Source organism: Agelaius tricolor, unplaced genomic scaffold, assembly GCF_023055355.1.
Source record: "Agelaius tricolor isolate 1412-34295 unplaced genomic scaffold, bAgeTri1.0.p SCAF_8, whole genome shotgun sequence".
In the NCBI taxonomy this organism is placed as follows: Eukaryota; Metazoa; Chordata; class Aves; order Passeriformes; family Icteridae; genus Agelaius; species Agelaius tricolor.
Window position 1 is genome coordinate 2,894,572 of NW_027269268.1, and position 24,227 is coordinate 2,918,798.

Genomic DNA, 24,227 nt, shown 5'->3' on the forward strand with positions numbered 1-24,227 from the left:
CTGTCAGCATCTTCTGTACTGAGGGCCAAAAGCAAACTTTCACTGAATTTCCCCGCCCCCTCTCTCTCTAATGCTGTTTCCCAAAGAAACAGTTGCCCGTGGACCCAGTGACATCAGGCCCCACCGGACCTTGGTTTCACCAGAGACAAGGATCGCCTAATTCCCAGTGCTGGCACATAAAGCAGAAAAAGCAGCAACCCCAAAGTTACGAAAATTAGAGCTTTTTATTTATATTTTATCACAAGGACAATCCCTTTGCTCTTCAGCTGTAAATACATACTAGAATAAACTCTGTAAATTATACAAAAAATACATATTTTCCATGAAATCTGTCTTTATAATAAATAAATGTGAACACGTGTGTGGCTGATCGCTGTAATGTTCCGTGTCTGTTGAGGTTTTCAGTCTGTTGATTTATTTTTAATCTCCTGAAAGAAGGGGGGAGTTCCTTGTCCCCTAAAGGTCGAAATAAATAATGTATGAGGAGATCCTTCCCCATTCCCCCCTCCCGATTTTTTTTTCCCTTTTGATAGAGAGTTCAGCCTAAATTTCCACGCTTGCATTCAGCCCTCACAAAGCCTACAAATTATACAATGACTTCTAACCTGGACCCCTAACAAAACAATTTACTTTTTTTTTTCTCGCTTTGCACCCCCCTCCCGCCCATAAATCATAAGGGACAGATGGCAAAAAGGGGAGCGGGGAAAGGGGGGGACACACACACAAAAGCCCCGCGGTGACAGATCTGGGAAAACTGGACAAAGTGCACATCGGCGAGAGAGAAAGAGAGAGAGAAAGAGAGACGGAAAGTTTGGTTTGGCAGGTGCCGTTCCCACAGCCCGCCCTGCCCTGGGAAGCGGGCAGATGCCGCTGTCGCCGCCGCTGCCCCGGGGGGAGCCCCGGCAGCGCCGCGCCGGGCTAGAGGCAGCGGCGGGGCAGCGGCGGCGGCGGCCCCGGGGCGAAGCGGCCGGGCCAGTGCTCGGGATCCGAGGCGGAGCCCGCGGGGCTGGCGGGCGATAAAGTGCAGGCGTACGGGGAGGCGGAGGGCGCAGGGCTGGCGGCGCCGCCGCTCCAGGAGGAGGCGGGCGAGGGGCTGCCCTCGGCTGGCACCGCCGCCGCCGCTGCCGCCCCATCGGGGCCGAGCCGCGCCGCCCCGGCCAGCCGCAGGGTCTCGGTGAGCGCCCAGATGTAGTTGTGGGCGAAGCGGAGCGTCTCGATCTTGGTGAGCTTGGCGTCCTCGGGGAAGGTGGGCAGCACGTCGCGGAGGGCGTCCAGCGCCGCGTTCAAGTTGTGCATCCGGTTGCGCTCGCGGTTGTTGGCCTTGAGCCGCCGGCTCCGCTTGATGCGCTGCGCCGTCTCCGCCGTGCGCGCCGCCCGCGGGGCGCCGCGGGACCGCCCCGGCCGCCTCTTCCCCTCCGCCCGCCGCAGCCCGCGGCCGCCCGGAGCCTCGACGGGCCGAGCCGGCGGCGCGGCGCGCAGCTCCTCCTCCTCCTCCTCCTCTTCCTCCTCCTCCTCGGCGCTGGACGGCAGTGAGGGCGAGGGGGCGGGCGAGCCCAGCCCCAGCAGCAGCAGCTCGTCCTCGGCGGGCGGCGCCAGGACCTCCGCCTTCACCAGCATCCTTGCGCGGCGGCTGGACGGGGCCGCACCGGGCAGCAGCACCGGGAAGCAGCGGGCGCTCTCTCCTCGCCTCTCCGGCGGTGTGCGGTGTGACGGTTCGCCGGTCTCACGGAGCGGGGCGGGGGTCCTGAGGCTGGGGGCGGGGGGGGGGGGGGGCGGCAAAGCGCGGGGGACCGTGGGGGGGGAGCGGCGGGGGCGCGGCGCTGGCACGCGCCCCGGGGGCGGCGGGCGGGCGGGCGGGCGGCGGCGGGAGCGGCGCCCGGGGCCCGGTCAGGCTGCGTGTCTGGCACACGACCCTCCTTAACACCCCTTATATACCCCGCGGGGAACAATCAAACCTACCCCCGGGGTCCCCCTCGCCCTGCCCGCCCCGCCCGCGACTCTTGTCGGGGGGCGCCGCCGCCGCTCCCCCCCGCGCCCGCCCCATCGGCGGGGCCCCATTGGCGCCTCGCGCTCGGCTGGAGCGTGCCGCTAATTTATTAATGAATGGGCACGGGGCGGGGGGCGGGGGGGGGGGGGGCGCGAGGCGCCGGACCGGCCAATCCCCGCGTCCCGCGCGCCACGCGCGCGCCCGGGGCCGGCAGGCTCCCCTTCCAGCCGCTCCTCGTTCGCGGGCCCGGCAAGGGAAAGGGAGGGATTGATGGAGAGGGGCTCCCCTTCAACCCCCTCCTCGTTCCCCGGGAGCGTTTCGCCTTCTGGGGACACTTGGTGCTGTGGTAAAGGTGCGTAGTTCCGTGCGTGGCTTGCTGGGGAGATGCTCCGGGCAAGCGGCTGCTCCGTTCGCATCAGGCCGAGCCCGAAGTGGGGGAACGCCAGGCAGCTCAGTGCTGTCAAATATAATTCACAGGCTGGAGGAGACCTGGGAAAACCCCCAAACATCAACTTGTCAGTGCACCAGGAAAACCTTCATTCCTTTCACCCCTCTTCCCCCTTCCAGCCCTCTTTCAATGGCAGAGCCTCGTGTCATGCCCATGGAGTCGGCAGGCTGGCTTTGCTCCACAAACCACCTTCCATTATCCCAGGTTGCTCCAAGCCCTGTCCAGCTTGGCCTTGGACACTTCCAGGGATGGGGCATCCACAGCTTCTCTGGGCAAACTGTGCCAGGGCCTCCCCACCCTCACAGGGAAGGATTTCTCCTGAGATCCCATCTAACCCTGCCCTCTGTCAGTGTGAAGCTGTCCCTTCTTGCCCGTCACTCCAAGTCCTTGTCAAAGAAATGACAGTGAGAACATACAAAACTAAAACTCCAGAACACTCTCCTCTCCATATGGAAACACCGTCAGCAAGGCACTTGGGACGAGTTGGGCTTTGAAACAGAATTTTGTTTGCAACTGTTAGAAAAGTTCAAAATTTAAGAAAGTGCTGAAACCTGTGCAGAAGCCGTGCTCAGCACAGCACAAACTCACACCCAAAGCAGTCCCTCACTCTGGGTGTATGGTTTTTGGAAGCAATTGAGGCCGGGCGGGTGCCTCAGTCAGTATCTTTGTGACTCTGTGAAACATTCTAACACTCCTTCGCCTCCTTGTGCAAAACGAGAGGCTCACAGCTCCCCTCAGCATCCCAGGAGAGTGACGCTTTTAAAAGGACCTTATTTCTTTTTCTGCACTCTAAGGGGACAAAGCAGAGTACACTTGTGACAGGGCTAGCCCATCCCTCTGTGCCCACCCTGCTTGCCGAGATTTCTGTGCTTCTATTGCTGGTGCAAAGCACTGGAGAGGTGAGGCACGCTTTGCGGTGCCTTTCTGGGGTTCGGTCCCATTCCTGCTGCCAGCCCCTGCTGTGCAGTGGCTTTTTCTGTAGGGCTGAGCACGAGGTGACCAAGGACAGGTCGGCTACCATATCCCCACAGCTCTGGATAGGCGCTTGTGTGGTCTGTGGGCAGAGCGAGGGCCGAGCTGCACGGCCCAGAGTGGCGGGGAGAGGAGGTGGTGGGGGGAGAGGGAGTGGGATCAGGAGCAGGAATGCTGCTGCCACTACCCACCGCCTGAACTGTCCTCCAAGGGTCAAACTGTTCAACTTCAGCCCCTTTGCCAGACTCAATCCTACTTTAGGGGAACAAAAGCCCAAAGTAGGCAACGATCAAGAAATGGGAGCACAATGATTTAAGCTTATCACACAGCCTAGAAATAAAGGACGCTGAGCTCGTGTGGGGGAGAGGGGGAGACCTTCAGAAGGGCTTTGTTTCCTGTAAGAAGATTGAACTCTGAGGCGACCCGATAGCCCTAAAAGTTTAGGGTCTGTGTTGCTGAGAGACCTTTGGGCACAGCCCATCCACACGTCGACCTCACAAGTTGAGAGCCAGCCTTAATGGCCAGCCTGCCTCAGGTGAACAGGGGCACAACATCCTGGGAAATGCAGGGACAAAGCTGTGGGGACAGGGTGGCCTGACCCCTCCCAGCTCTGCCTCCCTCATACCCTGCGGTGTATTGAGGGTTCGAGGTCCTAGGGCTGCCCACACACACCAGGGTGTCCTGATCCCTGTGGTGTCCAGCACCCACAAACCCTGAGAGTGGGGTGGTTCTGCTCTTAAATGGGGTGTGAGAATATGTCCCCACACAGCAGAGTACTGGGGTGCTCTGCGGAGGGAAGCAATCAAAATTGCTGGGGTATGTATCCCCCACATCCTGATCCAGGTCCTTCCCATACACGCTGCAGCAAGCAGTGCCACATGGAGGGACACGATGAGGAGCAGTCCCCCAACTCCCAAGCTGTATTAGCACATTTGGGGTTTGTTCTGGGATCAAGGCGAAGAGGGGTCCCCCCACAAGCGCTGTCCCGGCATCTTTCCCTGCTCCCCCCAGCCCGGCCCTCGTCGGGGGCCGATTGTTCCCGGCGGATTTGCATGGCAGGTGCAGGCCTGCGGAGCGATTTTGCAGTGGTGGCCCCCCGCCCCACCAAGAGGGTTTGCCTCCCCCCCTTGTGAAAAAAGGCTGCCGGTGCCTTCCTTTCCCATGAAGAAGAGAAGAAGCTTGAGGATCGCGTGAACACGCTTCAGTTTTCTTATTCTTTTCTATAGATGTGGGGAAAAGAACAGCCGATTGTGTGAAAAACCCAGTGCCTGCAAAAAGGGACATTGGCCATCCAGGCGAAGGTGCGCGAGGGAGAGCACTAATCGCTGAACCAGGAGACAAATACGATTACCAGCTCCGAGCCTTGAGTCAGAAAGTCTCATAGACTTTAAGATGTTAATCCCCAACATAATCCTTCCTTTGGCGTGTAGGAATAGTGCAGCCACAAGAGTTGTTTTGTTATTTATATTGGCGTTTAATAAAACTCAGCCAGTGGTGAATGGGCTGCCCACTCTCCAATGGTAATTAATTCCCTATTTCAGTGACCCAATTGTGCTGGGATAGAGCAGTGGGACAGTCCCACTGCCCCAACCCGCCTTTGTGCAGCTACACGGCTCTCGTGCTTCAACAGCTATGGAAACTCATTCTTTTGATGTCATTCAATGAGTTTTCCTTGGGCATCTTCTAAACTTCAAGGACCCTTTTCTTTCTCGAACGCCTGAAAAGCAGGACTAGCTTGACCACCTCTGCAGAATTTAATGGTTTGGTGAAAGGGCCTTTTGGGGGGTGGGGAGGCAGGGGGGGGTGATTTGTGTAAGGAAAGAGAGAAAGAAAATTTGGCAGCCTGGCTATCAAACAGGGGGATAGCCAAACCTGGGTGTGCCAAACTCACTCAGCTCCTAATTTATCCAGGTCTAAAACGCCACTTTTCCTTACTCAAAATACTCGGGGGCTTCTCTTAGTCAAGGCATTTTTAGATGGGATCTGCCAGTGAGCAATAACTGTGTTATGGAGCTGAGTAAAGACACAAATGGTGTTTCAAGAAGGAATTTCCATCCAGAAAAGGGAAAAGCACCTGGGTATTTTTGCCCAGAAGGGGAAGAATACCAGATACCTATAACAGCTTATTGGTATAAGTGTGTCTGCAGGTTTATACTTCTCATCTGTGTGGTGAGGCGGCTGAAAGCAAACACGTGAAGAACATGGAGTTATCCTGCAGAGCTGCCCCAGTCCGGGCAGCCTCTTCTATGTCTTTATACACACTTCCAAAAAAAAAAAAAAAAATCCTTCGCAAGTCACAAACAATTCAGGATTCAACTAAGAAAACACAGAGTGAACCATATGGCCGGGGTGGCTCGAGTTGGCTGCATTTTCCCCCAGACAAAGAAGGGATTGAGAGTTGAAGGAAAGGAGAAAAAAACCCAACTTTCCGGCTGATGAAGCTGTTGTCTGGAGGCAATGATCCCAAATCTCAAGGCTTTATTCCAGGCTCCGACTGAGACGTGATATGTCATATGATTAGCATCTTTCATATTTACAAGAGTAGTGCAGGCTGCCAGTCTTTAGAGAAAGGCGAGAGAAAGAAGGGGCATATGCTGAAATGGATTTAGCATTTGAAAGAGAGAAAAGAGAGCGGATAAATACACTTAAACGAGGATTTAGTTTTACTCCCGTTGAGTTCTAATGGCTTGTTGATTGAGATTTTAGGGAGCCGGGACAGAGGTGTCAGCAGTAATTTAAAAGCGCCATTCAGCCCTCCCCCGGCGGAAGGAGCCGGCGCTGCCCCCTCAGGACGAAGCGGTGCTGCGGCCCTAGTGGCGGGCTGGCGGGAGGGGCGCATCACCGCCCGGGCGGGTCCCTCCGCTGGGCACGCGGCGCCATCTGGCGGCGGCGGAACCCGCCGTAGCCCTGAGGGGACCGGGAAAACCGGGAAGCAGAGCGGGAATTCCCGGTGAGTCGGGCACCACTGCAGCACTGCTCACAAACGCCGTCCAGCCCAGCCTCGAACACGTACAGGCACGGCACAGCTCCTCTGGGCAACCTGTGCCCGTGCCTCACTGGTACTCCCGTGGAAGAATTTATCCCCAATATCCCAACCCATTCCCCCTCGTCCTGTCGCTTGCTGCCCTTATGACAAGTCTCTCCCCAGCTCTCTTGGAGCCCTCAGAGGCCCTGGATGGTGCTTAAGATGTTTGCAAAAGCTGCAGAAGGGGCCTCTTAATTGTTATAGCCAAGCTCTTCCAGGATGTCACCTACCTGCAAAAATGGGAGGTGACAGAATTGTTCTAAAATAGCACGGTGTTTTAAAAGAACCGAGAAATACCATTAACATCATGAACTACAATGTAAGCATAAAAAGATTTCATTTCTCAAGCAGAAAAAGTCACTCTATTTATGGCTATCAACCAAATAAAGTCACTTTAATAATTTTATCTTATGACCACAAGGTCAAACAGAAGCATCAGTGCACTGAGAGCCAAACAAAAATACCCCACATTAAATAAATACTAGATTACAAATTACCAGAGCTATTGCTATAGACAAGCAATTAAGATTTTGTTCATAAAATCAACACATATGTTATCTTTCCTTTTTCTTGCGCTGTTCTTCTTCCTCCCAGTTCTCCAAATAAGACTTGAGAATGTCATTTAGCTGCTGCTCACACTGGCTTGCATGTTGTAAGCCATTTTCCCATCCTAGAAGCAGCAATAAACAGAGTGATTACATCTCTCTCTACAGCATCCATCACAGAATCAGCCCCTGGCAGTGCCAACATCTATTTCCCCAAGAGTATTGACTGGCTGTGATATTTCTGCTTGGAAAATGGCTCTGTGGAGTTCAGTCACCAAGATGCTTTATTTGATGTCAGCCAAGCAGGTAAAGTTGTAAACTGTAAATGTGCAACTTGCACATTCTTGCAATACATTAGATTTTGAGTGTAATATTAAACATTGGAGTTTATATGCAATGAATATAGTGGTTGCTCTAGTGTACACACCATATATTTTATATATTAATTTTATATATTATTATAAACATTGTAAGGTGTATTGTACATAGTCTAATTAAAGATAATGAGGTGCAGGTTTCAAATACCCCAGCAAAGCAGCTCTTACCTCTGCAGTGGTGAATTACTCTCCCCCACAGCCTGTTCCTGCTCAGACAGGGCAGACTCCCCACAATCAGCAGGTGCCTCTTGGCCCTCGTTAGTGCCACGTTCATCCTCCTCTCTGAGTCTATGAAACCCAAGTGCCTGGTCCTGACACAGGACAGCACAATGATCTCCCTCTCAGCACCTTGGAATGCATCCACCGTGGACACCTGCACAGGCTTGACCTCAAAAGCCTCAGAGTGAACCCCACTAAGCAAATTCTGGATCTGGGGGCAAAGAAACAGAGAAGGGGGTGAGTTTGGCTACTCAGAGTCCATTTAAGAGAAGGGCTTTATTGATTTTTGTTACTGATTTATGACACAAACCTTACACATTTGTGATTTATAAAGGGTAATCACGCCAATATCAGCTCCTTCTATTCCACTTGCAATCAGAGACTGGATGAGCTTGACTGTAAAATGAGCTTCTGCCATGTTGTAAAAGCTGTTGTCTCTTTCAATCTGGGAAGAGGGAAAAAGATTCCCAAATTAGCTCTCACCAAAAATGTAAAAAGGAATGGAATGGAAGGAAAATGACAATATTGACTGGTTACATAAGCAGTGCTGAGGAACTCACCTGCTCCATGCCATGGACGCTGTAAAAGCAGAGTGTTGGCAGCCACTCCAGCAGAGGAGCCCTGTCCCCCTGGGAGATGCCATCGATGAGGTGCCCGCTGTAGAAGAGCTCGTTGGCAATGGCACTGAGGGCAGGGTGACAGCGGTACTGTGTCCGGAGAACAATGGGCTCGTGTCCCTAAGGGATGAGGACACAGACATTCGGGCTGGGATGGAGCTGGGAGCAAGGGGGCAGTGGAACCTGTCCCTGTCTGTAGTGGGGGTGGCCTTGAGGTCCCTTCCAACCCAAACCATTCTGTGATTTTAAGATATTTTGCAGTGCTGAAACCCTGATCCTCTGACACCTGGACCAGAATTCCCCATGTGACCTCAGGGGAGTTACAGTTCCACTCTCCACCTTTTCCAAAGCTGCATTCAGCAGCACCTACCATTAAGCAGAGTCGGTCAAAGAGGGTCTGCTCCAATCCCTGCTCATGAACACTCTCAGACCCTTGGATAGTTGGTGGCAGTTGCTTGGGGTCTCCAACAAGGATGAGCTTTTCACACTGAAACCTAAATAAGAATGTGAAAAAAACAGTGTTCTAGAAAGGATGTTAAAGTGTTCATAACCAAAGTGTGTGCTTGTTTCTGTATCACACTGCTTCCCATCAGCCTCCCTCCTCCACCCCCAGTTTAATAACACCTAAGGACAGGCCTCAATTTGAAATCCCTCTTCTTGCTGCTAGGGTGTTCCTGTGCTCACAAAGGTGTGGAGTGTGGCACTGCTGGGAGCTGGTGCCCCTGCTGAGGCCCCTCAGGTACAGGAGGGCTGTACCTGGCGATGGGGAGCAGGGAGGCAGGCTCAGTCATCTGGCTGCACTCATCCAGCACCACCACAGGAAACCTGAGCGCCTTCAGGCAGGGGAAGGGGCAGGCAGCACACGTCACTCCAACCACCTTCACCTGCCAGCAGCGAGGAGAAAACAGGCAGGCAAAAAGTTAAAATCATTTCATAGTTCATCTCTGTGCAGCACCTAACTAGAGCAGGAGAATACAGCTAAATTTATTTCTAGCAACAGGACACTAAGCTACACCTGTGCAATCAAACCTAAAGTTCAGTTTGTATTTCAAAACCAGGAGTTTTGAATGATAAATTCCCAGTTTCCATGTGCTCAGCCCCGTAGATAAGACATAGCAAATCCCTGCTTTCCCATCCCATCTCTTTGACTGTACCTGTTGCAGAATAGTTTTATTGGTCCCCAGTTTATGCTGCTCAATGCTCTTCCTGACATAGATTTTCTCAGCTGGAGTCAAATCTTCTTTCAACAGAGCAAGCAACTCTTTCAGCTGCTCGTTTTCATTTCCTGAGCCTGCATGTAAACTTTAAAGAAGATTTTGTAACATACATTGCAGTAACTGAAAATAGCAGTGCTTGGAAAGATAACCACACTTTATAATAACGTATTAACCTACCCCAAATTGCTTCAGATCCCTCAAAGAGGTTTCTTACCTATGGGGAAGAATTGCTTTCGTGATTTTCCTTACACTTCCCACTCTTATAAAGTCCTCAAATCCAAGCTCGAGCAGACTTGAAAGAAAAAGAGATGATAAACATTACAGAAAGGGAAAGATGAAATCTTGAGAAAACTTTCAAAGTGGTTTCAAAAGACACATCAGAACACTCAGGAACACAAACTCCAGTGATTACTGAGATGAAGTACCTCAGTAATTCAACAAAATCAAAATAAACTACCTCATCATGATTTAATGCCTTGATGATTCCCCTTTCATAGTCTTCCATATGTATCTTCCCTTCCTTTTTCCTTCCAAACCATGCATTTATTTCATGCTAAATTTTCACAAATCTGATCCTCTCTGCTCCTCCTTCCCCTACTGGTACATCCTAAAGATCCCTGAGCAGTACTACTTTGTCCTGATGGATTTTAATAGCATATTTGATGAGAGCAGAGCCTAAAATAGTCTCCTGTAGATGTTTTATGTAGCTTTCACTCTTTTAACTGTGCAAAAGAGCTGAGGAACAATTAAAGTCTGTGTGTGGCACTTTTTAGGGAAACAAATCAATCTTTTTGATGTGTTTTACAGGAAATACCAACACAACTATCACTACAGTGTAAGCCATTCGTTTCCAAGTGCATTATTGGTGTTGGAAGAAGAACCATAAAAGCCTCAGCAACCCACCCCAGCAGGATCCTGTCCACAGCAACGTTGGTGGAAGAAGCAATGAGGAGTTTCCATGGAGTTGCCCTCGGACCCTCTGTAGCTTCACTGCTTTCAAAGAGCTGCACGAGGAACAAGATCACCACGGACAGCAAGTAGCTCTTGCCAGCTCCAAAAACACCTGGGATTTTGGAAGAAAAAGCCCAAGTTACAAGTGAGAATTTCCTAGAAAGTTTGAATCAATTGCTTTAATTTCAGTTATGCTGTGATTCCTCTAAATTAATTGCATGGGCTTGCTTACACTTACAAAAACAATACATGGTTGTATTAATAAATAGCTAATACATGATAAAAGCTAATATGTGATAAAAAGTGGTTTTCGTATGAAAAGAAAAAAGCTGAAGACAATAAATAATTCTGATTTTATGTATAGGTATTTCTAGGCAAAACCTCCTATGCTTCAGTGAAATCCTGGAAAAGGCAGAATGAAAATTTAATTCAATTTAAATTTAATTTAAAGGGGCAAAAGCTCTGTGCTGACAGAATGGATGTACTAATGTCACAGTCAGTATCAGAGGGGCTGATTCTGGCATTCCGTATTGATGGCATTTCCCATTAATCAACATTTGTGCAAAGCTATAACAGCAGCAAGTGTCACAATTCTTGGCTGTGTACCACGTATGATTGTGATGGGCAAGCTCTGATGTTCCTCCCCTCCTTTGGGCTTTTCACAGGTCATCATCTGAGCCACATGAATCAGTGATGCTGCTTGGTCTGGGTTCAGGGAGAACCTCTGGATCATCTCTTCGGCCACTCCCATTGCCACTTGAGAGCTCACAGGGCCAGACATCATGGAGCACTTCACACTCATGGCAGGTGGAGTGAATTTCCTTTTGTTGACACTTTTTGTAGCATTTTCAGAATCAAAATTCCTAGGAAAACAAAAAATACCCAGAAGTTGTGATATGATAGAATTTCTGTCTCCTGGTTCTGATATTCCTGCACTGGGCTGCTCACAGTATCCCAAGACAATAACTCACATTTTCAGGAGATATGGGATCAGCGGTAATGTGGATGGATTGAAGTGCTCCTCCATGTTCCTTAAGGAGGCCAGCTCACCACTGGCATTACAAACCAGCAAGGCATGAACACACACTGCAAGGGCCACAGAAAAACAAAAGGAGAAAGGAGTTAATAGAGCAGAAATTGTTAAGAAATTAATTATAAAATGCCAAAAGAGTTATTAACTGATTTTATCTTCTCCATTTACAAAACAAAACAACCCCAAAGCTTTAACTTAATTCAACAGCAAAACCAAGAAACTTTTGCAGTCACAGGCTTAATACATGGCTTTTTATAAAAAAAATAAAATTTCCAGTGAGTTGTTTGAAGTTTCTGCATTTTGTTTTTCAAGGACAGTAAAAACAGATTCCTTTTACTTACACTCTGACAGTCAACTTGCATTGTATATCGTATTACATAATTTACTACTTTCTTCATATTATTCCTTCCCCACCCATTTGCAATTTGCCAGCTACTTTGCAGGTTTAACTGCCTTAATTAATGTATTCAAATTATATATTCAAACATACAAGGAAAAAAAATACTGTGAATTAAATCATGTGCAAGGTTTGAGAAATTCTCATATTCTCAGCAGCTCATCCTTCATTGCTGGCTGGATTTTTCCTTAGTTGTTTCCCACAGTTCTCAATGTTGCTGTGGAACTCACTGTTGGATCTCCAGTTGGAGGGACTGTAGCCTTTCAGTGGTAGCAATTCTATCTCATTGTTGGAGGATGGTCCAAAGAAAGCACTGCTTGCAATGAAAGTATCAATGGGATCAAAGTTCAGAGTCTTGGAAACAACCCAGATGTCATCTGTCAAAAACAATACAGAGTCCTCATCAGCCTCTCCCACTGCCACCTTTGAAATCTGATGTGTAACATGTGCTCACCTTTGCTGTAGAGAGAAGAATGCTCCTTTCTGCTTAGCTTCAGGTATAATTTGGGTTTGGAGTCACCATCAAAGCTGGCAGGTGTATTCATAAATTTCTTGAACTTACTGTACCTCTGTGTTGGAATTTCAAAGGCTTTCCTGGGTAATTAAAAAAAAAAAAAAAAAGTATGTAAACCATCAGCACATTTTGGATTCAGCACCAAAAGGAAGAAACCTCCATTTATCTTGACTGCAAAATCTCCTTAATATCCAGCCACAGTTAAATTGTTTCCTCTACAATTAAACAGCACAGAATAGCCCTTGAGATGACTTCTGGCATTAAAATTATAACTTGAAGAGAATAAATCAAATTCTCCTACTGAGGATTAAATGAACAAAGTTCAAATGCAAAAGTTCTGACACTAGCAATTGATCACATTGCTGGTCAGCAGTTTTGATTCTTGCTAAAAACAAATACCATTGCTATAAATATTTTTCCTTCGCTAATTTAGCTCTTGCATTTCATTACAGAAAGAAATCTTTACTCTTTAAATATAGAGAATATGTGTTAAATCCTGCTGAAGTCCTGGGCTACTGGAATATTTATAAACCTTGAATTGGCACAGTATTTGAGGATACCTCACCAAAAGCTGGCATTCCTCATAAACAGCAATCTTTTGACTCCTGAGGTATGTCCCAATACTTTTTGTGTCATGGAGCACTGCACTGGGTCTGGATTTTGTCTGTGTGGGGTTCACATCTTCAATCCACTTGAAAAAGGAGCACTGCTCAGCTTTTGGGGCATCACAGGCATAGAACAAACGACCCTACAAGGGAAGGGAGGGGAAAAAAAAGGTCCATGAGCCCCAAAACAAGCAAGAAAAAAAAAAGAGAAAGCAATGGATGCTTTCACCCCCAAAGTGTAAAAACCACAAGGAATAAATAGCACCTTGTTTTGACCTTCTTTTTTAACCATCACCAGCTTAGCAGGGTGCATGTGGTTGCAGAGTGGGGCACAGCTTCCTTGGCCCTGGCTTTGCCCATCTTTCACTGCAGTGTAAAATGATATATCCACCTTGGAGAGGGCATGGTGTAGCCTCTGTGCCAACTCAAACAGCATTATGTTCAATTGCTCTTGGTGGGGAAAGGACAACAACAGAATCATTAGCACACCCTTAAAATGCTTACACAGCTACACAACATCCAAACAAATGTATTTCCATTGGAAAATTTCCATCCCAAATCAAAATATTTCATCTGAGTCCTAAAAGAAACCACATGACCTGAAAAATCCACTTATTCCAGGGGGAAAAAAAAAAAGGCTTAGGTATCTTAAGACTGGAAAACAGCCCTGAGGTTACAGAGTTGAACAGTGTGTACTGTCTTTTTGGCTTGCCTCTGCAATTTCGGGTATAGACTAAATATATTTCAGTAGAAATATAAAAAAATGAAATGCACCCTGCTGTTTTAATAGGTAATGTTTAAAATGACAGCATTTCACAGAGCAGAGACTTACCTGTCAGAGCAGCTTTAAAAACCTGCTTGTAGTGAGTGTGAGACTGAAACACAGCTGGGATGGAAATCTTTCTTTTAGGAAGATTGCTGTGTTTCACTTTATCCACAGGAGGAAAAGACAACTCAGAAATTGTTATGTCCTAAAAAGACCCAGGAAAATAAACCATTAAAAACTGTAAGACCTTGAATGAGAAAATTACAGATTTGTAAAAAATACTAAAAAAATACTAAAAGATACTAAAAATTTCCCTAGAGCTTGGGCTGCCATTTAGGATGCACCGTGAGGGTAAAATTTGCTCCTTGCCAAACAGCTTGCATTTGTAATAACACAGATAATACTTCCAAAGGCTTTAGAATAAATGTTATGTTGTTCAAAATCATGTTTTTCAGCACTAGGCATGGGGAAGGAGCACACAAACCCTATTTTCAACACTATTTTTGCACAAAAATAAATGAATTATAAATGTCTTCACAAGCTTTTTAAGTCTGGTATATGGATTTTACATATCTATATATTTGTATTTAAACACACACAATGTGTATACCCATGTGTATGTTAAATGTATTAGTTATTTCCTTTCTCTGCTTCACACAAATACTGTACTGGACAGTTTTATAGAGCCAAAAAAACTTGAAAAAAAAGAAAGAGTCAACATTTTCTTCAACTCTCAAAACCATTTGACAACTTAAAAAACTTAACTTGTGGTTGGTGTGGTGCTTCAATTTGCCCAATTTGCTCCATCTGCCTACTGATCACAAACATGTGTGCTAAATTTTTAGGTGCTTATTCAGTGCCATAACTTGACTTTTACACAACTAAAACTGAAGGAATTTATAATAATTTGAAGTCAGAGACTATGACTTGAAGCAAAAATAGGTGTTGATTAAAATTATTCTGATACCACAAATAAGAAAAACCCACAATTTGTTACCAATCAGAGATGTCAAAACAGTCCAGCAGCTTTTGTTTCATCTTCCTGCCATTGACATTCAGATTAAAAATCTAAATCTGGCACTGAATTACCTTTACAAAGGATTAGTCATGGCATGTGACTAATGTATTAAAAATATATTAAAAATGAAAAAAATTAAAAATATATTAAAATAAAAATACATTAAAAATTAAAAAATACGTTTTTTGGTGTCACTATGCAATCCTACTGATAAAATCTGCAGGAAATGAGATAAATGCAGCCCCTTTGGCCAGAGCACTGTGTTGGTGTCAGTGTCAGAGACAGCCTGGTACACACCTGGCCCTCTCCTGTTCCGCCGTGGCAGCTCAGGTGACTCAACACCTTTTGTGTGGCCGCAGCCAGAGGTGCCTGCCGTAAGGGCAGGGAGAGCGCGTTCCCCGGTGACACCGGATCTGCATTGCCGCTGTTCGCAGCCCCGGAGCGCTCCCCGGGCCAGCTCCCGGCCGGCAGCGGCGCTGCAGGGCTAGGAGCGCTCAGATCGGTGGCTCTGCTCTCTCCTGGGTCACCCGGTGGCATTCCCAGCACGCTCCGGACACAGATGTCATCCTCCTCCTCCTCCCCTTCAGCACAGTTTTCAGGGATCAAATCGCTCTGAGCATTGCTTTGATACTTCAGCCACTTGCTTTGTCCGGCTTGGGCAGTCACATCGGGGAGCACTGGTGGCACAGATCCCCTTTGTCCATCTTCCGTGTACTCCCCAAACACAGAGGTGTCAGAATTCCTGTCCTGGGGGCCAGGAGCACTCCTGGGAAATACCACTGACTGGCTGCACAGATTGCCTCCTGAAGAGCCCAAAGATTGCTGGAAATCCTCATTCTCAGAGGGGTGAAACATGGCAGGAATCTCGTGGGTGGCAGGAACAGTGACAAAGGGAGCTCGTGTTTTCATTGTGGGCTTCAGTGCTGGCAGGCTGAATTCCTGTGCATGGCTGGATTTCTCCTGGGCTGTGGGAAAAATACAGCTTACAAGCAACCTGGAGCAGCCAGGGACGGTGTGGGAATATACAAAATTAGAGAGTTTTGGGGAAAGCTGCAAAAGGCAGGCCTCAGATACAGCAGAACTGTAAGTAGAGCTAAAGCAGCAGCCATGAGATAAGTCAGCAGAAAAATTATTTAAACTGTAGAAAAAGCGAGAGCAAATAGAACAATGGCCTGTGTATTAACACTTGTCTGAATAGCTCTCTAAGCTGCAGAAAGTTTATCTAGCAAGATATTAGGAAGGTTAAAGCTTAATAATGGAGCTCTGTGCATTGTGTTTTAAAAGGCTTACAAGCAGGTATTGTATTTGAAATAAGCAAGCATTGTTTTAACCAAAGGTACATGTGCTTATGGTGATTGGATAGAACTACTGTCAATGTGCTTTTGCTTTGTGTGATTGGTCAAGAAGCTTATAAAGTAAGTTGTAACATGAAGTTTTTTGGCCTGCTGCCTGGGATGTGAGTTGCTGGCATCTTCCCATTGTCATAATCATGTAATGAGACTGATGCTGAAAAATAAACAGCTCGAGGCACTTTCCACAGCAGCCCTGTCTCGTTCGTGTCTGTAAATAGCCCCCCTTGCCAGCATCAGATGGCACTTCAAGTACCAATGGTACCAAAAGTAAGGAATTCTAGATTCTTCCTTCTACACCCTGCCTTCTAGCTGGAAAGCTCTCTGGATTGCTCCTGTGCAGTATTACACTAAATGATGGACTTTGTGTGATTCTTTTAATTAGTTTGATTTTTTAAATTTCTTTGAAAATAATTTTTTAAAAATTTCTTTGAAATCTCCATATTCAGAACACATTATGTAGCCACTCTGCTTGTATAAAAGACCTACTATTAAATTAAACATGGTTGTATTTTGGAGGTCATTAATCTGATGTCACTGACATCTGCCAACTAGAAAAAAACCCATTTTAACATTTGATTTTTTTCCAAAAGATAACCCACAACCTATGAATTAACATTGAACAACACAGATAAATAAGCTCTCGCTACCAAAAAGCATCCTTTTGGTTACATTAATTATCATTAGTGACAGTTATAGAGAGGTGTCAAATGGGAGATGTTCAGAGGACAGCTGAATACGGAAGAAAACTAAAAGCAGGTAAATAAAAACATAGGGATCATTTAGAAGCTTAGCTTACAGCCTTCTTGCCCCCAAACTAGAAGCTGATTTTTCTTTATAAAACTAAATCTACTGAAGTCTCCTTCAGGAGACTATAATTGGCAGAGTAACTGTCTGTGATGGCCCAACTCGTTGTGCTTCAAGAACCCTCAGAGATTTTCAGCTAAAACACTGTGAGGTGCCAGTATAAACCTGTAAATTCTTACTGAAGAAGAAATCTGGGAGTTGTGGTTTACTGGGTAAGATCCCACGTGTCAGGGGCTCCTGGATGTCTCCAACAGGCTCCTCATTTCCCCAAGGTGGAGAAATTGCACCGTCTGGATCAAGTGGGGAAGTGAGTTCTGGTGAAATCTACAGGTGAAGAATTAACATGGCAGGTTAATTAACATGACTGAAAAAAAACCTGGTTACAGCTCTTTCATCACCATTCTCTCTCTCAGCATTCTAAACAATGAAATATCTCTCAGAGTTGAGATAAAAGAGCTCCAAAAATAAAAATTGCCACGAACACACAGGAAATAAAGCCAAAAATGTTTGCAAGAGCCAGTCAATCCCCACCTTGCCAGGCTCCCAGGCAGTCCACTGTGCTTGTCTCAGGTCAGAGGGTAGGTGTGACACTGTCCATGGTGGCACTTCAGGATGCACATCCAGTGCCAGTGCTAGGAAAAACAGAAAAGTGCTGAAGTAATGCAGAAATTCTGAGGCCAATCACTGCCCTTCTCCTTTTACTTTCCCTTACAGGATTGATTTATTCCTGGCTCTTGAATAACATCAGGCTTCACTTGAAAATTCCCTTCTCTTACAATGTCAACATCATCCTTATGAAGGCTCCTGGAACCTGGAGACTTTATTAAAAAAAAAAAAAAAGCATAAGCAAAAACTTGGTAGAAATTAAACTGCTTATCTTCTTTTTTTTCAAAGTGCAACTGATCAAAGGAGCAGAAAAAAAAGTGATTATGAAGTTCAATGACAAAGGTAAGTAAAAATAATTGGTTTTTATTTGATTGTAGCAGTTTAAAAATGAACTATTTTCTATCCTAAATTGACAAGATACTTTCTTGCACTAAGGCTAGTATGGATAACTGAACAAAAAAAAGTTTTACCTGTCTCAAGTCATAAAGGTCATAATGCCTTGAAAAGAGGGGTGAGAAAAATGTCTCAGCTGCAAAGTCCATGTTGTCTGGGTGCTGCTGCCATCCGTGCTGGGAGCATGGAGCTCTCAGCATCACCTCACTAGCTGCTGATCCTTTCACTTGGTAACCTTGGAAGGCAACAGGCTGCACAATGCATGGAATTATCATTGACAGCAAGGAAAAACTGCTCTGCAACTAGCTACAGTCAGTACAGGTTCTTGTTACACATACAACAAAAATAACCTGTTGACTCTGCAGAAGAGAAACAAAAAAAATCTGGTTTTTTTTTTCCTTGTAATTTGAGTTTTCAACTCTCCCTGAAAAATAACAAATTTTATTACTAAAATTTTATTAGGACTTAGTGCAATATATTACAATTGGCAAAGCACTGAACTGAAATTTAGGAAACACTGTTAATTATACTTGAGTTCCACAGCAATGGTACCTTTGGTTGCCAGTCAGAAGGCCCAGGGTCCCTTTGGGCTGCTGCTATTGGTACAATATATGCATCTGTCTTCTGTAATAAACTGTCCACACAGTTGGGCTGCACAGGAAAGCACCAAAAACTAATTAGTCTAACAATTAACAATTTAGTAACCATTTAAAGTGAAAATTTAGGCTAAGAAATGTCTTGTATTTATACAAAGGAAGCCTTTTCAGTTACAGCTTTTTTATTTGGAAGCCATCCATGACAGGATAAGAAACTATGTTTGTTTTTTCAAACAGAAGAGGAAAAAGAAGATTTCTAAAACTTTTCTTTAGGCTTTAGATTGATTGAAAAAGAAAAAAGGCTGTTAACATCATTGGATAAAAATCAATGTGAATTATCAAACACGAACAGTTTTACCAGTGTATTTCAACCCAAATGCTAAAATTCCAAGGAAAGCCATGTATTTAAAAAGCTAGTGGGGGAAAAAAAAAGGTGGTAAAAGATGGGGTAGGGAAGGAGAATTACCAGACATATTGATGGAATATTAAACATGACTAAATACTACACTTTTCATTAAGTTCCTTATCATACATGAGGCCTCCTGAATATTGTCAAGATGACATCTTCTATTGGTTACCAGCTTCATAAACAATGCCTCTAAGCAATTTATAGCTCAACTTCCATGGTTTCTAACCCAAGAATTTTATTCCAGAAGCCAGGTGGAAAATGAATTTATCTTGTACAGATAAATATATGTAGTCAAAAATTGGTTACCATCCGGGCAGGAGAATCAAAGTATGAACAGGAAGATGCCTGTAAACTTTCTGAGTAAGGCATTTCTGTAAACTCTTTTATAGCTACAAGAGATGGAAAAGCACAGTGAGTTACAGTCAATAGTCTGGGGTTTTTTACATGAAAACATCTGAGTATTTACAGGTTTGCAAACCTTACCGATGCAACCCATGCACAGTTAGGATTTAACCGAATGAGAGCAAACAGACTTGGAGCTCACAATATTGCTTTAAACAGTACAAATTGCACGAGGAAACCTACATAACACAGCACTCTAAAAGTATTTCTAAATGAGGAGAAATGAGAGAAATCAAACAGGTACAGACATACAGAATCCAGTTTGAAATAGAAGCTGACCTAACCTTGATCCTTCTCAAGGGGTTCAAGTGTCTCCCTAGGAGTGTCTGTTTCACAGAACATGCTGGTGTTTTCCTCCATCCTTTGCAAGCTCTCTAATGCTGTGCTATGCTGTGTCAAAGCTCTCAGAAGAGCAATATCATTCACCAAATCAGGGAATCCTGAGCAATTCTCAGCCACTGCTGTGCATTTCAGGCAATCCACCCCTACTGTCTCTCCTTGGCAGGCTTCAGGAGAAGCAGTTCTGCTCTCTGCATTTTCCAGCACAGTTCCTCCTACTGCTGTTTTCTCTGGAGATAAACAACCTCCTTCTAAAGGATCTGATTTCTGTGACAAGGCCAGCAGAGGGCTGCCTGGTTTCACATCACCACTCCTAGTAGCCCAGAAGTGCTCTGAGTCAACATCTGGGGATTCCATACATCCAAGCTGTGTAACTCCTTCCTCAGTGTTTTGGTCCAAGGCAGAAATTATTCTACTGGGAGAAATACCTGTGAGACTTCCAGTGGTTTCAGACAGCCTGGTTTCAGGGTGACATTCATTAACACTGGTGTCCCCAGGCAGGAGATCAGAGTGCTGCTTTTTTACCCAGGATGTGCCATTGATGGTGAGTGCTGCACAGCCGTCCAGATCCTCCTCTTGCTTTGAGCCTTCAAAACTTGACTGACTCTCACTGATCTCTTTTATGTTGTGTCCATCCCCTAGAAGTTCCACTTGGGTTCTGGTCTGGTTTGCAGCATCTTCTGCAGCTCTCCTGGCATCACCATCACAAAGCTGGGGTGGTGGACCCCCCTCTCCATCAGATTTGTAACATGTGACTTCATTTTTGCTTTGTGTCTCTACATCACAGCAAGAATGAGGCTTCAAATGAGGGCTCAAGGCAGCACCTTGTGCTACATCTCCTCCCTGGAAGCTGCCTGGGCTCCATGAAGGTGTGTCTCCCTCAGAGAGTCCCTTCCCTTCTCTCTCACACACATCTTCATTGTCCATGTCATTAAAATCAAAAGCCTCCATTAGGTTAAAGCTAACCTCCATCAGTTCCCCATCAGGACTACAGCCTGTGCCCTGCAAACTGAACTCCTCCTTCCCAATTCCAGCTTCAGCCAATGTCACATCCCCAGAGAGCTCCGGGTCATTAGACAGTCCCTCTGAATTTTGCCTTGGATGAAGCTCACTCTGCATCTTCACAGAGCAATTCTCCCTAAGCCTGTCAGTCCCTGAATGCTCCCTGTATCCAAAGGGATGGCTTTCAAAGGTGGTTGGACTTGCTGAAGGTGAAACGTCACCTGAGGATGGGTCAAACTGACTGTCACTCATTCTGCTTACAGTGGACTCAGGTAGGAAGTAACTACTTGTGTTGCAGTCACCTTGTAAATTTTGACTTAAATTATTTACCTTTTTGTCTTGTCTGTGTCCTGTGACTTCTTCTCCACAAGACTGTTCAGCTGAATTTGGAAGTGCTAGAACATTCCAGTCCTTTGTATCATTTACATTTCCCTGCACAAAAGGCAGGTGCTGGGTATCTGGAACGAGTCCTTTGGCAGGGTCACCTGAAAGAGCAGGCAGGACAGGGCTTTTTCTGTCACATAAACCTGCATTTTGTGCTGCCTGAACCCTGGAAAGGCAGCCTGTGGCTCCAGATGTTTGCTCTCTGTGGTGTCCTTGTGCTGGTTTGGACTTGAGCAGAGCAATGATCTGTGCTGCGCTCCTGATGTGGTGGGACACTGCCCCAGCACCAGTGTGCCCAGTGAGGAGAGGAGATTCCTGCTTCCCAACCAACTGATGGAAGTTCTGCCTCTCTGTCCCCTCCCAGCTGTCACTGAAGGGAGCAGAAAGCAGGGAGGACACAGACATTTGTTCTCTGCCATTGTCCCTGCACACCTCTTCCTGACTGCTTGCAGAGGGATTTGTTCCTGCATCCTTCCTGCAAACCGTGGAAAACAACGGAGAGCTGACGTAAAACTGGGATGGAAAACTCCCTTGGCACCCCTTAGATGAGGGCAACACTGCTGCTTTTCCTTCATCTTCCACAGCTGGTGTTTTCTTCTCAACTTGGCGTGGCCCTCGGAACCCCTGGGAGAGAAATCAGCAGTTAATCCACGTTTTGTAATCAGATGCTGAAAATGGGGCACACTGCATTCTGATCAAATGGCCTGGGAATATATTCTGATCAAATCCATGAGGATTCCACAGGTGCACAGAAACAACCTTAAGCCCTTGTGATTTTTACTGTAGCCAACATAAATCCTACTAAACCAAATCTCCTAAATGTGGAAAAACCACATTCTGGATTACAGCTCAAAAAAAAAAGGAAAAAAGAAAAAAAAAGAAGAAGGGAAGGGAAGGAAGAAGGGAAGGAAAAAAAAAAGAAAAAGAAAAAATATAAAGAAAAGAAAAGGCAGGAAGAAATTCTGTATATATTTCCCATTCCCTTGCGTTTTACATTGCATATAAACATGAGACATAAAATTTGGAACAAAAACTCACCGTAAACTTCCTTTTCAAGCCAACAGGGAGATGTCTTGGGGGTAGAAGAGCAGGTTTGACACCATTTCTGTCCACTGCTGGAGTTTCTGCTTGTTTTGGCTGCTCTTCAGAGGGCTTTTCACTCACTTTAGCTGCTTCAACTGTGATTAAATATCGCTCACTTTCCAAATCATCTCCAGGAGTCACCTGGAAAAGGGAGAACAACAGTGTATACATAATAATGCAAGAAACAATATTATATAGTTTTATTCTTAAAAACATACAGTGTTTTAGGTACTTGGATGTAAAAAATTCGGCTGCTTACACCTACTATATCACAGATGCCAGACAATACTTTTATTTGTACATATATTGTAAATAGCAGTAGCACTTAGCCTCAATGATTATTTCATTTATCACTGTAATACACTGCTTTTACCACAGAGGAAGAAAAATTCCATGAAAGCTTCTGGACAAACAGCAAGATCTGTTAATTAATAGAAGCTGTTTTCGCTCTTCATTATTTGCACTGTAGCAGAGTTCCATATCAGCAACTAGAAAAAATACTCTTTTGGCTACCAAACAAGTGTTTGAAATGCTGCCTGAAAGACCAACTACAACCAAATATAAAAACAACTCTGAACAAAAGATACCTGAGATTTTATAAAAATACTCTCCAGACATTGTCCTTTATCATCAAACAAGGTAGCCTGGAAAATAAAAAAAAAAATATTTTAAATAACCACAAATTTATTTCACAAATCAACTAGACTGCCACTGGCAGTAGCAGATATTAAATCCAACAGTGTTAAATCTGAATTTTCACCTGATTTCTGCCAGTTCTAACCCTCAGAATTCCATCTTGCCATGTTTTTGATTTTTTCATCTTTTGGTGAGTGTATAACACCTGTTTTAAATATGTAAAACATTGAAAAAACAAGAAGTAAGAAAATGTTCAAGTATTTCAGCAGCTACAGTCTTTAAACATAATTGCACAGTGTTAAAAATCACTCACAGTAAATTCTTGAGAGGCCATTGCTTTGGCAACACAGACATCCAACAGGTTATCTCACAAATATCCACATCTTCCCACAGCCAGAGAGACAGGGAAATGGTCAGGACACACCAGAGCTGTGAAGGGAAAGTGTGGACAAAAAAATTCTTATTTTTTCTCCTCAAAAAGAAAAGATAACTAGATGCAAGACAGTATCAAACCAGTGGAGTAGAGCTGCTGTGAGCATTTTAAAGAGAAACCTCAAAAACAACCTAACAGACTGCTGTTAAGAAAGAAAAAAAAATCTTTTTAATAGATGTCAAGATATTTTCCAGCTTTTAGACATGTTCATTCATTTAAATGACTGGCTGGCATCTCTGAATAATTCAGAATTACTTGAAATAAAATTCCAAAAGTTTATTTGCAGAAAAAAAAACAAAAAAACCAGATCCAAAATAGCAGAGAAGCTGTTAGCAGAATGATTTTGTCCCAGGTGTGGAGTTGCTCATGCATGTTTAACTCATGCAAAAAATAACTGACTTCCCGTGGAGCCAAACCTCTTTGCATATTTGAAGTTAGACTGTGAGATATTTTAAAATAAATTTTTATATTTATTTTTAACCTATAAATATTTAGAATTAATATTTACATATACTATACATAATATTTAGATGCAATTCTGATTTAATATTTTAATATAAATATATTATGTTTAGTATTGATATATCACCATATAACATGATATATATAGTTTGGATGGGTGAGAAGCAGTTTATATGACGGACAGGGGAAAGATTCGCGCTGTTTCTTATGGTTGCCACCTCCTTGGGTGCTTCGCAAGGTGGAAATCCTTGGACCCGGTATGAGGACAGAGTTATTCCCTGAGTTCTCAGAGCAGCCGGACGGACGCGAGCCCTTGGGGAGCTCCCGGGGAACGAGCGCCGCGGGCAGCGGGACCCGCCGCTGTCACCGGCGCTGCCTCCACACAGCCAAAGGGACGCACTCCACACCATCCTCCCAGCGGGATGCCCCGACAGACCACAGCCCGCCACCCCTCCCGGTGTGCCGGGCGGCCGCCCCGCTCCTACCCAGCGGCTCCAGGACGGGCTCCGGCACGGGCACCGGGCGCGGGTCGGGGATGGCGGCGCCAGCACCGCCGCCTTTACGAACTTCCCGCCGCCGCGCCCGCGTGACGTCACGACGCCCGCGCCGCCCCGCCGGGAGGAAGTCACGTGCGC

The 24,227-nt window shown here is 45.7% G+C and overlaps 2 protein-coding genes across 2 annotated transcripts; both read right to left on the minus strand.

Annotated features, from left to right (window-relative positions):
- Positions 1 to 205: 205 nt before the first annotated feature.
- On the minus strand, positions 206 to 1,617 carry NEUROG2 (neurogenin 2). The gene has a single exon (XM_071431327.1). It carries the CDS (start codon positions 1,615 to 1,617, stop codon positions 919 to 921), a length of 699 nt encoding a protein of 232 aa, XP_071287428.1. The 3' UTR covers positions 206 to 918.
- Positions 1,618 to 6,805: 5,188 nt separating this feature from the next.
- On the minus strand, positions 6,806 to 24,207 carry ZGRF1 (zinc finger GRF-type containing 1). The gene is made up of 28 exons (XM_071431323.1): positions 24,078 to 24,207; positions 23,011 to 23,126; positions 22,822 to 22,902; positions 22,649 to 22,705; positions 22,017 to 22,202; positions 19,538 to 21,602; positions 19,158 to 19,240; positions 18,399 to 18,497; positions 17,560 to 17,665; positions 17,379 to 17,479; positions 17,027 to 17,171; positions 14,989 to 15,656; positions 13,740 to 13,878; positions 13,173 to 13,357; positions 12,863 to 13,050; positions 12,243 to 12,382; positions 12,019 to 12,165; positions 11,330 to 11,444; positions 10,965 to 11,221; positions 10,311 to 10,470; positions 9,622 to 9,699; positions 9,345 to 9,492; positions 8,947 to 9,074; positions 8,561 to 8,684; positions 8,134 to 8,310; positions 7,884 to 8,018; positions 7,523 to 7,784; positions 6,806 to 7,102 (listed from the first exon to the last, which is right to left on the minus strand). Exons 2-28 carry the CDS (start codon positions 23,029 to 23,031, stop codon positions 6,987 to 6,989), a joined length of 6,111 nt encoding a protein of 2,036 aa, XP_071287424.1. The 5' UTR covers positions 23,032 to 23,126; positions 24,078 to 24,207; the 3' UTR covers positions 6,806 to 6,986.
- Positions 24,208 to 24,227: the final 20 nt, after the last annotated feature.

Coding starts and splice junctions, on each gene's coding strand:
- NEUROG2 (XM_071431327.1), bottom strand. CDS start 1,617: ATGCTGGTGAAGGCGGAGGTCCTGGCGCCGCCCGCCGAGGACGAGCTG.
- ZGRF1 (XM_071431323.1), bottom strand. CDS start 23,031: ATGGCCTCTCAAGAATTTACT. Junction 13,879..14,988: donor GCGGAACAGGAGAGGGCCAG/GTGTGTACCAGG, acceptor GGGTCTTTTTAG/GACATAACAATTTCTGAGTT. Junction 7,785..7,883: donor ATAAATCACAAATGTGTAAG/GTTTGTGTCATA, acceptor CTTTGCCCCCAG/ATCCAGAATTTGCTTAGTGG.